Below are 15,158 nucleotides of genomic sequence, written 5' to 3' on the forward strand. Positions count from 1 at the left end.
CCTCCCTCCGCACGTACCCCTCCTGGAAGGGTGCTGAAACCCCCCCCCCCGCGCCCCTTTCCTTTCGCGCCTGTGAGTCGCCTGACACGTTGTCAGGCGATCTTACGTGGGCAGAGCGTTTCCTTGGGGCCGGGTCCTGACGTAGCTGCGCGGTCTGACTGGTCGCCGGCCGCAGGTGCTCTCAGTGTGGCCTTCTGGCCAGGGCCAACGGCTGCACCTGCAGAACGTGGAGCCGCTTGTGAAAAATCCCAGGAGTCTTCCCCAAACAAGAGGACCGCCGGGTCCTCCACGGGGAGGGAGTCCGAGGAACAGGGCGTTCCCCGGCCGCAAAGTTCCTGTTCCCGAGGTGAGCTCGAGTGCGGAAAACGGACCTGGATCCCCCTGCTGCGGACGGTGCCGTCCCTCTCTGCGTACCGATCGTGGCCCACTTCCATCCCATCGCGAGTGGGTCCTGGATACCCTGTGTCCTACGGCACAGGAAGGGCCTCAACGGGATCCTGCGGGGCCTGGGACCCGGACTCTCTTTGGCAGGAGCAAAAAGTAAACAAACCGAAACACAGCTCGAACTGAGAGTGGAATGTGCAGTGCCCCTGCATTACTCTTCCTCGTCTGCGTCTGGGAGCAAGCGCTAACGAGGAAACGTTCTCCAGGCTGTGTGCAGGGTGCTGCCCCCGACAGGGGACAGGGCGGCCACGTCCTCCCCTTTCCCCGTGGTCCACGGTGGCAGGGCCCGGGGCCTCCGCCGGGGCACCGGCCACGGGTCCTGGGTCCCCGGTGGCCCTGAGACCCCAGGGACCCCACTGGCCGACCTCGCTCCTGCAGGGAGAGCCAGGATCCAGGGGCCAGATGCCCTGGGGTGGGAGCTTCAGCTCCTTGTTCCTCAACATGGCGGCTGCCGAGGCCCGGCCCCGAGGGTGGGGAGCGCGGCGGGCCTGGCCGCCCGGGGCTCCTCGGTGGGCGAGCCCGGCCCCGAACCCCGCCGCGTGTCGCTTCCACACCTACTCTGGAGGCGTGCCCGGCGGCCAGGTTCGGCCCGGGAATCCTCTGAGTGCTCCAAAGCCAGCCCTCCTCCCGTCACAGGCCTTCCCCACAGTATCCACAGGCAGGGGCTGGAGGCCGTGCTCAAAAAGCTTCCGCTTGATGGCACTGTTGCTCCAGAAATGCCCAGCACCCTTGCGAGCGCGGCCTCTCCCTCCGCCCTTTGCGGATCAAAAAAGGCCCAGGGAGGCCCGAGAGCCATCCAGGCCTTCCGAGTGGGGTTGGCCCTACTGGGGGGTTGGGGGAGGTGGTGTCTCTTCCTTCTGGGGCTTCTCCTTGGCAGTAGGCGCGCACAGGTAAAGACATCGCAAGGAATCCGTGCATCGGTGGGTCCATCTCCGCATGCCTCTGGGAGTTGTTTTGAGGCCACGCTGCCTGGCCCACATGTCCTGGCGACCGGGACCCTGTCAGGTCTGCACACCTGGGGACGGGCATCCATCTGGGTCGTGTCGGGCAGAATCCTAGCTCTCTCTGGACATTGATTCAGAGCTAGAGGTGGCACAAGGACCTGGGTTTCTCCGCTTCCTGCGTGCTTGCCTCTCTGCTGTTCTCATCCAGCTACGTGAACTGGCTTAAGGGCTCAGGAGCAGGCCCGAGAGGGTCTAGGCCACTATGGCAGCGGGAGGAAGTGACGGGGACCCAGGGAGTTGGGGCAGATTGCCCCTGCTCACCTCCAGGGGTGTCAGGCAGTCACTCTGCCATGGAGTGCCCGGGGTAGGGGGTGCAGGGAGGTGGTTTGGAGTTGCTGGGACAGGTGTAGATCCCAGTGGCTCCCCTCCATCCACACAGACAGATGACCTTGGGGAGGGCCGTCTGTTCAGCAGACCCTTCTGGGGAGCTCTCCATGGGACTGTGTCTGTACTCTAGCCTCAAACCCCCCACTCGTTCGTCGCTTCATTCCCTCGCTCCCTGCTCCACTCGTTCATTCGTAAACACGCAGGTACACAAGCGTGTGCGTGGGCGCGCGTGCGTATCATGCGTGCGTCGTGTGTAAGCACGTGTATGTACGCTTACAGAGCGTGTACAAAACGTCCCTTCTCTTGTACTTTTTCCCTGTAACCGCCTCGGGGGTGCCGCTGTGGATAGGACTTTCTCCCAGTCAAAGCCAAAGCCCTCACTGTTGCTCGATGGCCGCTCCCAAGTTGTCCCCCCGGTCTGCGGAGGGAAGCACACGTCCTTTTTGCGTGCGTATGTATGCTCCCGGGGTTGAATGCAGGTGAAAGCAACGGGCCGCAGAGGGCTGTGTGCATGTCGCCTGCTCCCTGACCCCACCGGGCTCACGTAGTGATGGGTAGTCTTCTGCCTTTTTTGGCTGCTCTCACGGCACTATAGGCGTGCCGTGGCGTTGGCACGTCTGTGCGGAGTCAACGCCGTGTCCTGCTAGGGCCCCTCCATTTCTTTTCGGACAGCTGCCCAGGGTAGGTAGGGTACCCTTGTCTGTGCCTGGAGGCAGGAGCATAGGGTCTCTCACGGGCCCCTCCTCTTTGGACGCTAGGCTTCCGCCTTGTTCCTTCCTCTCCTCTTCTGTCTCCCACGGAACTGGCTGTGAGGCGCGGGCCACTGAGTCGTCGTTACCAGGGTGCGGGTGAGCGTGACCAGGGTACGTTTTCCGGCGTCAGCGTCCACCCAGAGGAGAGGAGCAGGGTAAATCTCCAGTGGGCCACGTCCCAGAGCACGTGCCCTTACGCCCGGAAAGTCCATGCGGTGGACCTGTGTGCGGCCAGAGGGGAGACGAGTCGGTGCCCGTTGACCCACGCGTCCTAGGAACGGCTGGTCAGTTGTGGAGGACGCGCGCGGGCTTGCCAAGATACCTGGGGTTGTCCCGCCATAGTCCCACGGGTGCAGAGCCGAGGAGACGAGGCTCCGCGCCTGTAAACGCCAGGGTGATGGCTGTGCTTCCCACCGGAAAGAGATTTTGGAGGATGACGGGATCAAGGGTTTCACCGGACACGCTTCTTTGTGTACAAACTGCTTCCGTCTGACGGCCCCCCTGCCTCGGATGGCATCCGTGCCATTTCCGAAGGACGAGTGGAGTTGATTCTTCACACTTGCGCCTTGTTTGGAAGTTGTTGGTTGACCCGGGGGTGCCGGTAGGAATAGGAACCGAAGGCACTCTCTCTCGAGGTTGCGCGGGCGGGGGTGTACGCGGACCCTCCCCCCTCCTCTCCTCCCCCCTCCTCCCCCCTCCTCTCCTCCCCCCTCCTCTCCTCCCCCCTCCTCCCCCCTCTTGCCCCCCCCCCCCCCCTTCACAAGCACCGTGGCGGTGCCACACTGAGTGATGGGCGTTCGGCTGTCTCTCGTTGCAGAGGAGGCAGAGCGGAAGGAAAGGAGGAGGAGGGAAATCGGGGACGTCGGTCATCTCCAGGCGCTGGTGTTCTGGGTGAGTGCGAGCTCTGTGTTCTCTTCCCTCCCTCTTCCGAAAGAGTCTATTTCGCCATAGGAGAAAGTCAGTGATTCTGGTAGTTCATTCAGCAAGGCTCAAGAAGCAGGGACTCCCAGGTGGGATCGTGGCACGGGGACACGGGTGTACTGTGCCGGAGTTCTTGGCCATGGTAGGAAAGGCTCTCGAGTCAGGTCCTGACTGGGGGAGCCGGAAGAAAGAGGTGCATGGACGAGCATCTAGAGCACCTGTGTACGGTTACCCTAGGCGATCGGTACGTAGCATTGAGGTCAGTGTCCTGCGGGAGCGGGGAGAGTGGAAAGGGATCGGGCCCGGGCCGCTTGCACCGGCACCGGGACCCGGTCTGGGCTCCAGGCTCCGTGAAGCCAACCGCCCGTGACGTGGTCACTCGGCGCCCCACCTCACCCCCGAGAAGCAGCAGTGCCAGCCCAGCCCGACGTGGGGGCCGGCGGTGGGAGACCGTGTGAGGGAGAGCCAGGCCTCGTGGGCTTTTTGCCTCCTGTGCTTTGAGTGGAGCCCGTGATGGCTGTTCCTCCCGTCCTCTCCTGATCGCTCTTGGGCCCAGCTCTCTCCACCATGGCCCTCCACCAAGCCAGGAGGACTCGGGAACGTGCCCTTGCGGGATTATGAAGAGGGGGCGCCCGCTGGGCGGCGTGGAGGTTTGGCTCGGGGCAGCCCGCTGTAGGGCTCCTTGCGCTCCGCAAGTCTGCCTCTTGACAAACCAAGGAACTTGACGGTGTGGGGCCTTTCAGGAGGTGTACGTCCCTTCTTCCGTGTGGGAAATGTCGCCTGAGTGGTGCGTGACCAGCAGCCGGAGGTGTTTTCTTTCTGTCTCTGTTTCTTCCTTCTCCCTCCTGTCTTCTGTTGAACCAGTCTTGCCGTGAGGAGGACGCCTCCTACCCTGGGCTCAAAGTAATTGAAGGCTTCTCCAGGCGGGCTGGTGAGCGTGTGGCGCCGTGGTTAGCGAGGCGTCACGGCACACGGGTCGGCGGCGTGGCTGACGTTTCGTGGTTACCAAAGGCGGAGGCAGGGTTCGAGCAGCAAGGGCAGCGTGGCATTTCTGGGTGACCCTGCCTTCCACAGGACCCTGTTTGGCCATCCCAAGAGCCTTTCACGGTAATATCTGGGCGTCGAGTCAAGTCCCCCGGCGTGGGGCGAGGGTCCCGGAAGACGTGCACTCAGCACGGTGGGGCTCTTTTGGGTTTTCTCTCCTCGACGCACCTCAGTACCGCGGCCGGCTTGAAAGAATTGCCAGGGCCCGGGGGCACAGCAGATTCGGAGTTAGAGAAAGAGAGGAAGGCGTGCTGAGACAAAACTGAGGGAAGGGGGCTTCCCTGGTGGCGCAGTGGTTAAGAATCTGCCTGCCAATGCAGGGGACACGGGTTTGAGCCCTAGTCTGGGAAGATCCCACATGCCGCGGGGCAACTAAGCCCCGTGAGCCACAACTACTGAGCCTGCGCATCTGGAGCCTGTGCTCCGCAACGGGAGAGGCCGCGACAGTGAGAGGCCCGCGCACCGCGATGAAGAGTGGCCCCCACTCGCCGCAACTGGAGAAAGCCCTCGCACAGAAACGAAGACCCAACACAGCCAAAAATAAATAAATAATTAAAACAACAACAACAACAACAAAGAAAACCGAGGGAGAAGGAGAGAAGACGCGATCATGTCCCGTCCCGTCCCGTCCCGTGCCTCCGGTTCTTTCCAACACGGAGGACGCGTGGTGCTTCCCGAGGCGGCGGTGGACCAGGGCTCTCTTCTCTTTCCAAGGCCTCGTGTCCCCGGAGCACTTGGCATCCAGAGTGTGTTCCTTCAGCCAACATGGGTGGGGCCGGTGGCGGCAGTGCCCCCAGTGGCCCACCCCGCCCTCCACCCAAGTCAGCGCAACCAGGCAGGCGCTGAGAGGACGCTTAAGGGCAGGAACCTGTGTCTAAACCACCTTCCCCAGTGCACCGGAAAGAAACTGAAGAGGAGTCCCCGGTGGCTCCCAGTCGCTCCGAGGTGTAAAGCACAGCGAGCTGGCGGGAGCCTACACCCACCCACACACCCACCCCGGGGGTGTCTTCCCATCCCTGGCCTTCCCCTGGGCGGTGTCAGGAGACTGACCCGCTCCGGCGTCTCTGGGGCAGCGCCCGGCCGCCCTTCCGACCGACCCGTGTGTGCCACCGTCCACGCCTGAACACCAAACCCCACTCCCACCCCCCGCCCCCGGGCCGCCGTGGGAGAAATGCCAGGTCCTCGGGGGCCGTCCATCGTCTTGCCATAGGAGGCCGAGCTCGCCCTGCACCGCGGCTGTGCCTGTGGGCTGCCGGCCCTTTGCGTCGGGCTGCTTGCCCCTCGGTGACTGATGAGAAGGTGCCTCGCCAGGCACCGCCCGGACGTGACTGGATCTCTGTGCTCACACTCGGAGTGTTTCCCGAGGTCCTCGGCAAATGTGGGTTGCTAAAGACACAGCTGCCGGTCCACGGCTGGGTGCCTGGATGGGGAGTCATAAAGGCAGGCTAAGAGGACCCCACAGAGACGAGGCCCCGCAGAAGCAGGATGGAGGGCCAGACTTTGAGGCGCGCCCCTCTGAAGTGGCCAGGTTGATGAGCCATCTCGCTTTTGCCATGTTGGGCAGGGGTTGGCATTTCGTTTTTCCCTCGGCAAAGGGCAGAGGGAGAGGGCCTGGGGGAGGGGAAGGGGAAGGGCAGGTTGCCGTTCGTGGTGCAATACTGCCATCAAGAGGAACGGGTCCGCCGATCCCGCGAACCCTGTACCGTCCCTTCCTGGGGAGGAGTGACAAGGGATTGAAGTCGGGAACACTGGACAGTGGCCCCGGGAAGTCAAGAGCTCCGAGCCCCGCCTGGGAAGGGGCGGGAAGCATGGCCCAAGGCCCGGCGGTGCCGTGGAGGCTCCAGAGACGGGCAGTGGCACAAGGCGCACAGCCCGGCCGCCTGGCACGTGGGGCTACAGAGAGTGGAGTCTCGGTGGACCCTGGTGGCCGCCACGTCTGGGCGGGCCTAGAGGAAGCTGCTCCGAAGGAGGCCAGGCCGGGGTTCTGCGGGCATTTGGCCGCGTGCCCCTTCCCCTCGGAGCCAGAGCACGTTCGGCCGGGGCGGGCCCAGGGCCCCGGAAGCCTCTCTGGGCCACGGTGCGGCCCAGCCAGAGACCACCGCGGGCAACGGGAGTTCTGCCGCCCTTGGCGGCAGCGGCCGAGGCGGGCCCAGTGACCTTCTTCCGTCCAGCTCAGAGACGACACGTGGAGCCTGGCTACCCAGTGCCCAGGGCTCCCGAGGCCCAGCGAGAGCTGGCAGTCCGAGTCCAGAAGGGGACGGCGCTGGCGGGACGCAGGAGCCACCGCAGAAGGAGCCCTTCACCTGAGCCGAAGAGTCTAATCGGTGGCTGCGGTGCCATCTCCCAGGGTCTCCGGGATTCTGGCCCAGGCCTGGCCTGGCCTGTCCCGTCCCGATCCGTCCCGAGGGCTCCCGGACCCGGCTCCCGGAGAGGAGAGGGCAGGACACGAGAGGAGAGGAGCTGAGCAGAGCCCCGCCGAGTGGACCCCCGGGCCATGCATTTGCAGCAGGCTTCAGCTTTCTCCCCACGAGGCCCTGAGCCTCAGTTCGGCGAGGAGAAGGAAAGGCCCCGGCTTGCATTCCGGCCCGGCTCTCCAGGTCTCGGCCCTGTGCTTGCACCTGCAGCCCAGCCAGGGAATCAAGCCGAAGAGGTCTGAAGAAGCTGCCTGAAGCTCACCTCTGTTGGACTGAGAGAAACGCCTCCCCAACTTGCCCTCTCCCCCATGACCACCCCTCATCCAGCTTGTCTGCCAAGGCCAGGAACGAGGTGCATACTCCTGGGCACACGGCGGTGCCTTCGAGTCCCCGGCTGACCCGATAGGCCGCTTCTGGAACAAGCCGTGGGGCGGCTCGTTCCTGCCCTTTGCCCAGCTCTTACCTGCCCGGGCGGGGGTGGGTGGTGGGCTGGTTTGGGGGTCAGGTCCCGGGGCGGGGTGCGCTGTGGGGGGAGGGCTTCCGACTGGGAGCAAGTCTCCAGGCTGGACCCCTCCCTCCCTCCCTCCGCACGTACCCCTCCTGGAAGGGTGCTGAAACCCCCCCCCCCGCGCCCCTTTCCTTTCGCGCCTGTGAGTCGCCTGACACGTTGTCAGGCGATCTTACGTGGGCAGAGCGTTTCCTTGGGGCCGGGTCCTGACGTAGCTGCGCGGTCTGACTGGTCGCCGGCCGCAGGTGCTCTCAGTGTGGCCTTCTGGCCAGGGCCAACGGCTGCACCTGCAGAACGTGGAGCCGCTTGTGAAAAATCCCAGGAGTCTTCCCCAAACAAGAGGACCGCCGGGTCCTCCACGGGGAGGGAGTCCGAGGAACAGGGCGTTCCCCGGCCGCAAAGTTCCTGTTCCCGAGGTGAGCTCGAGTGCGGAAAACGGACCTGGATCCCCCTGCTGCGGACGGTGCCGTCCCTCTCTGCGTACCGATCGTGGCCCACTTCCATCCCATCGCGAGTGGGTCCTGGATACCCTGTGTCCTACGGCACAGGAAGGGCCTCAACGGGATCCTGCGGGGCCTGGGACCCGGACTCTCTTTGGCAGGAGCAAAAAGTAAACAAACCGAAACACAGCTCGAACTGAGAGTGGAATGTGCAGTGCCCCTGCATTACTCTTCCTCGTCTGCGTCTGGGAGCAAGCGCTAACGAGGAAACGTTCTCCAGGCTGTGTGCAGGGTGCTGCCCCCGACAGGGGACAGGGCGGCCACGTCCTCCCCTTTCCCCGTGGTCCACGGTGGCAGGGCCCGGGGCCTCCGCCGGGGCACCGGCCACGGGTCCTGGGTCCCCGGTGGCCCTGAGACCCCAGGGACCCCACTGGCCGACCTCGCTCCTGCAGGGAGAGCCAGGATCCAGGGGCCAGATGCCCTGGGGTGGGAGCTTCAGCTCCTTGTTCCTCAACATGGCGGCTGCCGAGGCCCGGCCCCGAGGGTGGGGAGCGCGGCGGGCCTGGCCGCCCGGGGCTCCTCGGTGGGCGAGCCCGGCCCCGAACCCCGCCGCGTGTCGCTTCCACACCTACTCTGGAGGCGTGCCCGGCGGCCAGGTTCGGCCCGGGAATCCTCTGAGTGCTCCAAAGCCAGCCCTCCTCCCGTCACAGGCCTTCCCCACAGTATCCACAGGCAGGGGCTGGAGGCCGTGCTCAAAAAGCTTCCGCTTGATGGCACTGTTGCTCCAGAAATGCCCAGCACCCTTGCGAGCGCGGCCTCTCCCTCCGCCCTTTGCGGATCAAAAAAGGCCCAGGGAGGCCCGAGAGCCATCCAGGCCTTCCGAGTGGGGTTGGCCCTACTGGGGGGTTGGGGGAGGTGGTGTCTCTTCCTTCTGGGGCTTCTCCTTGGCAGTAGGCGCGCACAGGTAAAGACATCGCAAGGAATCCGTGCATCGGTGGGTCCATCTCCGCATGCCTCTGGGAGTTGTTTTGAGGCCACGCTGCCTGGCCCACATGTCCTGGCGACCGGGACCCTGTCAGGTCTGCACACCTGGGGACGGGCATCCATCTGGGTCGTGTCGGGCAGAATCCTAGCTCTCTCTGGACATTGATTCAGAGCTAGAGGTGGCACAAGGACCTGGGTTTCTCCGCTTCCTGCGTGCTTGCCTCTCTGCTGTTCTCATCCAGCTACGTGAACTGGCTTAAGGGCTCAGGAGCAGGCCCGAGAGGGTCTAGGCCACTATGGCAGCGGGAGGAAGTGACGGGGACCCAGGGAGTTGGGGCAGATTGCCCCTGCTCACCTCCAGGGGTGTCAGGCAGTCACTCTGCCATGGAGTGCCCGGGGTAGGGGGTGCAGGGAGGTGGTTTGGAGTTGCTGGGACAGGTGTAGATCCCAGTGGCTCCCCTCCATCCACACAGACAGATGACCTTGGGGAGGGCCGTCTGTTCAGCAGACCCTTCTGGGGAGCTCTCCATGGGACTGTGTCTGTACTCTAGCCTCAAACCCCCCACTCGTTCGTCGCTTCATTCCCTCGCTCCCTGCTCCACTCGTTCATTCGTAAACACGCAGGTACACAAGCGTGTGCGTGGGCGCGCGTGTGTATCATGCGTGCGTCGTGTGTAAGCACGTGTATGTACGCTTACAGAGCGTGTACAAAACGTCCCTTCTCTTGTACTTTTTCCCTGTAACCGCCTCGGGGGTGCCGCTGTGGATAGGACTTTCTCCCAGTCAAAGCCAAAGCCCTCACCGTTGCTCGATGGCCGCTCCCAAGTTGTCCCCCCCGGTCTGCGGAGGGAAGCACACGTCCTTTTTGCGTGCGTATGTATGCTCCCGGGGTTGAATGCAGGTGAAAGCAACGGGCCGCAGAGGGCTGTGTGCATGTCGCCTGCTCCCTGACCCCACCGGGCTCACGTAGTGATGGGTAGTCTTCTGCCTTTTTTGGCTGCTCTCACGGCACTATAGGCGTGCCGTGGCGTTGGCACGTCTGTGCGGAGTCAACGCCGTGTCCTGCTAGGGCCCCTCCATTTCTTTTCGGACAGCTGCCCAGGGTAGGTAGGGTACCCTTGTCTGTGCCTGGAGGCAGGAGCATAGGGTCTCTCACGGGCCCCTCCTCTTTGGACGCTAGGCTTCCGCCTTGTTCCTTCCTCTCCTCTTCTGTCTCCCACGGAACTGGCTGTGAGGCGCGGGCCACTGAGTCGTCGTTACCAGGGTGCGGGTGAGCGTGACCAGGGTACGTTTTCCGGCGTCAGCGTCCACCCAGAGGAGAGGAGCAGGGTAAATCTCCAGTGGGCCACGTCCCAGAGCACGTGCCCTTACGCCCGGAAAGTCCATGCGGTGGACCTGTGTGCGGCCAGAGGGGAGACGAGTCGGTGCCCGTTGACCCACGCGTCCTAGGAACGGCTGGTCAGTTGTGGAGGACGCGCGCGGGCTTGCCAAGATACCTGGGGTTGTCCCGCCATAGTCCCACGGGTGCAGAGCCGAGGAGACGAGCTCCGCGCCTGTAAACGCCAGGGTGATGGCTGTGCTTCCCACCGGAAAGAGATTTTGGAGGATGACGGGATCAAGGGTTTCACCGGACACGCTTCTTTGTGTACAAACTGCTTCCGTCTGACGGCCCCCCTGCCTCGGATGGCATCCGTGCCATTTCCGAAGGACGAGTGGAGTTGATTCTTCACACTTGCGCCTTGTTTGGAAGTTGTTGGTTGACCCGGGGGTGCCGGTAGGAATAGGAACCGAAGGCACTCTCTCTCGAGGTTGCGCGGGCGGGGGTGTACGCGGACCCTCCCCCCTCCTCTCCTCCCCCCTCCTCCCCCCTCCTCTCCTCCCCCCTCCTCCCCCCTCCTCTCCTCCCCCCTCCTCCCCCCTCTTGCCCCCCCCCCCCCCTTCACAAGCACCGTGGCGGTGCCACACTGAGTGATGGGCGTTCGGCTGTCTCTCGTTGCAGAGGAGGCAGAGCGGAAGGAAAGGAGGAGGAGGGAAATCGGGGACGTCGGTCATCTCCAGGCGCTGGTGTTCTGGGTGAGTGCGAGCTCTGTGTTCTCTTCCCTTCCCTCTTCCGAAAGAGTCTATTTCGCCATAGGAGAAAGTCAGTGATTCTGGTAGTTCATTCAGCAAGGCTCAAGAAGCAGGGACTCCCAGGTGGGATCGTGGCACGGGGACACGGGTGTACTGTGCCGGAGTTCTTGGCCATGGTAGGAAAGGCTCTCGAGTCAGGTCCTGACTGGGGGAGCCGGAAGAAAGAGGTGCATGGACGAGCATCTAGAGCACCTGTGTACGGTTACCCTAGGCGATCGGTACGTAGCATTTGAGGTCAGTGTCCTGCGGGAGCGGGGAGAGTGGAAAGGGATCGGGCCCGGGCCGCTTGCACCGGCACCGGGACCCGGTCTGGGCTCCAGGCTCCGTGAAGCCAACCGCCCGTGACGTGGTCACTCGGCGCCCCACCTCACCCCCGAGAAGCAGCAGTGCCAGCCCAGCCCGACGTGGGGGCCGGCGGTGGGAGACCGTGTGAGGGAGAGCCAGGCCTCGTGGGCTTTTTGCCTCCTGTGCTTTGAGTGGAGCCCGTGATGGCTGTTCCTCCCGTCCTCTCCTGATCGCTCTTGGGCCCAGCTCTCTCCACCATGGCCCTCCACCAAGCCAGGAAGGACTCGGGAACGTGCCCTTGCGGGATTATGAAGAGGGGGCGCCCGCTGGGCGGCGTGGAGGTTTGGCTCGGGGCAGCCCGCTGTAGGGCTCCTTGCGCTCCGCAAGTCTGCCTCTTGACAAACCAAGGAACTTGACGGTGTGGGGCCTTTCAGGAGGTGTACGTCCCTTCTTCCGTGTGGGAAATGTCGCCTGAGTGGGTGCGTGACCAGCAGCCGGAGGTGTTTTCTTTCTGTCTCTGTTTCTTCCTTCTCCCTCCTGTCTTCTGTTGAACCAGTCTTGCCGTGAGGAGGACGCCTCCTACCCTGGGCTCAAAGTAATTGAAGGCTTCTCCAGGCGGGCTGGTGAGCGTGTGGCGCCGTGGTTTAGCGAGGCGTCACGGCACACGGGTCGGCGGCGTGGCTGACGTTTCGTGGTTACCAAAGGGCGGAGGCAGGGTTCGAGCAGCAAGGGCAGCGTGGCATTTCTGGGGTGACCCTGCCTTCCACAGGACCCTGTTTGGCCATCCCAAGAGCCTTTCACGGTAATATCTGGGCGTCGAGTCAAGTCCCCCGGCGTGGGGCGAGGGTCCCGGAAGACGTGCACTCAGCACGGTGGGGCTCTTTTGGGTTTTCTCTCCTCGACGCACCTCAGTACCGCGGCTTGAAAGAATTGCCAGGGCCCGGGGGCACAGCAGATTCGGAGTTAGAGAAAGAGAGGAAGGCGTGCTGAGACAAAACTGAGGGAAGGGGGCTTCCCTGGTGGCGCAGTGGTTAAGAATCTGCCTGCCAATGCAGGGGACACGGGTTTGAGCCCTAGTCTGGGAAGATCCCACATGCCGCGGGGCAACTAAGCCCCGTGAGCCACAACTACTGAGCCTGCGCATCTGGAGCCTGTGCTCCGCAACGGGAGAGGCCGCGACAGTGAGAGGCCCGCGCACCGCGATGAAGAGTGGCCCCCACTCGCCGCAACTGGAGAAAGCCCTCGCACAGAAACGAAGACCCAACACAGCCAAAAATAAATAAATAATTAAAACAACAACAACAACAACAAAGAAAACCGAGGGAGAAGGAGAGAAGACGCGATCATGTCCCGTCCCGTCCCGTCCCGTGCCTCCGGTTCTTTCCAACACGGAGGACGCGTGGTGCTTCCCGAGGCGGCGGTGGACCAGGGCTCTCTTCTCTTTCCAAGGCCTCGTGTCCCCGGAGCACTTGGCATCCAGAGTGTGTTCCTTCAGCCAACATGGGTGGGGCCGGTGGCGGCAGTGCCCCCAGTGGCCCACCCCGCCCTCCACCCAAGTCAGCGCAACCAGGCAGGCGCTGAGAGGACGCTTAAGGGCAGGAACCTGTGTCTAAACCACCTTCCCCAGTGCACCGGAAAGAAACTGAAGAGGAGTCCCCGGTGGCTCCCAGTCGCTCCGAGGTGTAAAGCACAGCGAGCTGGCGGGAGCCTACACCCACCCACACACCCACCCCGGGGGTGTCTTCCCATCCCTGGCCTTCCCCTGGGCGGTGTCAGGAGACTGACCCGCTCCGGCGTCTCTGGGGCAGCGCCCGGCCGCCCTTCCGACCGACCCGTGTGTGCCACCGTCCACGCCTGAACACCAAACCCCACTCCCACCCCCCGCCCCCGGGCCGCCGTGGGAGAAATGCCAGGTCCTCGGGGGCCGTCCATCGTCTTGCCATAGGAGGCCGAGCTCGCCCTGCACCGCGGCTGTGCCTGTGGGCTGCCGGCCCTTTGCGTCGGGCTGCTTGCCCCTCGGTGACTGATGAGAAGGTGCCTCGCCAGGCACCGCCCGGACGTGACTGGATCTCTGTGCTCACACTCGGAGTGTTTCCCGAGGTCCTCGGCAAATGTGGGTTGCTAAAGACACAGCTGCCGGTCCACGGCTGGGTGCCTGGATGGGGAGTCATAAAGGCAGGCTAAGAGGACCCCACAGAGACGAGGCCCCGCAGAAGCAGGATGGAGGGCCAGACTTTGAGGCGCGCCCCTCTGAAGTGGCCAGGTTGATGAGCCATCTCGCTTTTGCCATGTTGGGCAGGGGTTGGCATTTCGTTTTTCCCTCGGCAAAGGGCAGAGGGAGAGGGCCTGGGGGAGGGGAAGGGGAAGGGCAGGTTGCCGTTCGTGGTGCAATACTGCCATCAAGAGGAACGGGTCCGCCGATCCCGCGAACCCTGTACCGTCCCTTCCTGGGGAGGAGTGACAAGGGATTGAAGTCGGGAACACTGGACAGTGGCCCCGGGAAGTCAAGAGCTCCGAGCCCCGCCTGGGAAGGGGCGGGAAGCATGGCCCAAGGCCCGGCGGTGCCGTGGAGGCTCCAGAGACGGGCAGTGGCACAAGGCGCACAGCCCGGCCGCCTGGCACGTGGGGCTACAGAGAGTGGAGTCTCGGTGGACCCTGGTGGCCGCCACGTCTGGGCGGGCCTAGAGGAAGCTGCTCCGAAGGAGGCCAGGCCGGGGTTCTGCGGGCATTTGGCCGCGTGCCCCTTCCCCTCGGAGCCAGAGCACGTTCGGCCGGGGCGGGCCCAGGGCCCCGGAAGCCTCTCTGGGCCACGGTGCGGCCCAGCCAGAGACCACCGCGGGCAACGGGAGTTCTGCCGCCCTTGGCGGCAGCGGCCGAGGCGGGCCCAGTGACCTTCTTCCGTCCAGCTCAGAGACGACACGTGGAGCCTGGCTACCCAGTGCCCAGGGCTCCCGAGGCCCAGCGAGAGCTGGCAGTCCGAGTCCAGAAGGGGACGGCGCTGGCGGGACGCAGGAGCCACCGCAGAAGGAGCCCTTCACCTGAGCCGAAGAGTCTAATCGGTGGCTGCGGTGCCATCTCCCAGGGTCTCCGGGATTCTGGCCCAGGCCTGGCCTGGCCTGTCCCGTCCCGATCCGTCCCGAGGGCTCCCGGACCCGGCTCCCGGAGAGGAGAGGGCAGGACACGAGAGGAGAGGAGCTGAGCAGAGCCCCGCCGAGTGGACCCCCGGGCCATGCATTTGCAGCAGGCTTCAGCTTTCTCCCCACGAGGCCCTGAGCCTCAGTTCGGCGAGGAGAAGGAAAGGCCCCGGCTTGCATTCCGGCCCGGCTCTCCAGGTCTCGGCCCTGTGCTTGCACCTGCAGCCCAGCCAGGGAATCAAGCCGAAGAGGTCTGAAGAAGCTGCCTGAAGCTCACCTCTGTTGGACTGAGAGAAACGCCTCCCCAACTTGCCCTCTCCCCCATGACCACCCCTCATCCAGCTTGTCTGCCAAGGCCAGGAATGAGGTGCATACTCCTGGGCACACGGCGGTGCCTTCGAGTCCCCGGCTGACCCGATAGGCCGCTTCTGGAACAAGCCGTGGGGCGGCTCGTTCCTGCCCTTTGCCCAGCTCTTACCTGCCCGGGCGGGGGTGGGTGGTGGGCTGGTTTGGGGGTCAGGTCCCGGGGCGGGGTGCGCTGTGGGGGGAGGGCTTCCGACTGGGAGCAAGTCTCCAGGCTGGACCCCTCCCTCCCTCCCTCCGCACGTACCCCTCCTGGAAGGGTGCTGAAACCCCCCCCCCCGCGCCCCTTTCCTTTCGCGCCTGTGAGTCGCCTGACACGTTGTCAGGCGATCTTACGTGGGCAGAGCGTTTCCTTGGGGCCGGGTCCTGACGTAGCTGCGCGGTCTGACTGGTCGCCGGCCGCAGGTG

At 64.3% G+C, this 15,158-nt stretch overlaps 1 protein-coding gene across 1 annotated transcript in view; it reads left to right on the plus strand.

The window, feature by feature from the left end:
- LOC309654249 (uncharacterized protein) overlaps nt 1-15,158 on the plus strand; it is a 44,879-nt gene that overhangs the window by 19,181 nt on the left and 10,540 nt on the right. Inside the window, exons 4-5 of the mRNA XM_082478829.1 lie at nt 3,345-3,418; nt 10,838-10,911. Coding sequence (XP_082334955.1) covers nt 3,345-3,418; nt 10,838-10,911 — 148 coding nt within the window. The remainder of the gene's footprint in view (nt 1-3,344; nt 3,419-10,837; nt 10,912-15,158) is intronic.

This window comes from Balaenoptera physalus (genome assembly GCF_965194825.1).
Source record: "Balaenoptera physalus genome assembly, contig: HAP1_SCAFFOLD_2388, whole genome shotgun sequence".
Classification (NCBI taxonomy): Eukaryota; Metazoa; Chordata; class Mammalia; order Artiodactyla; family Balaenopteridae; genus Balaenoptera; species Balaenoptera physalus.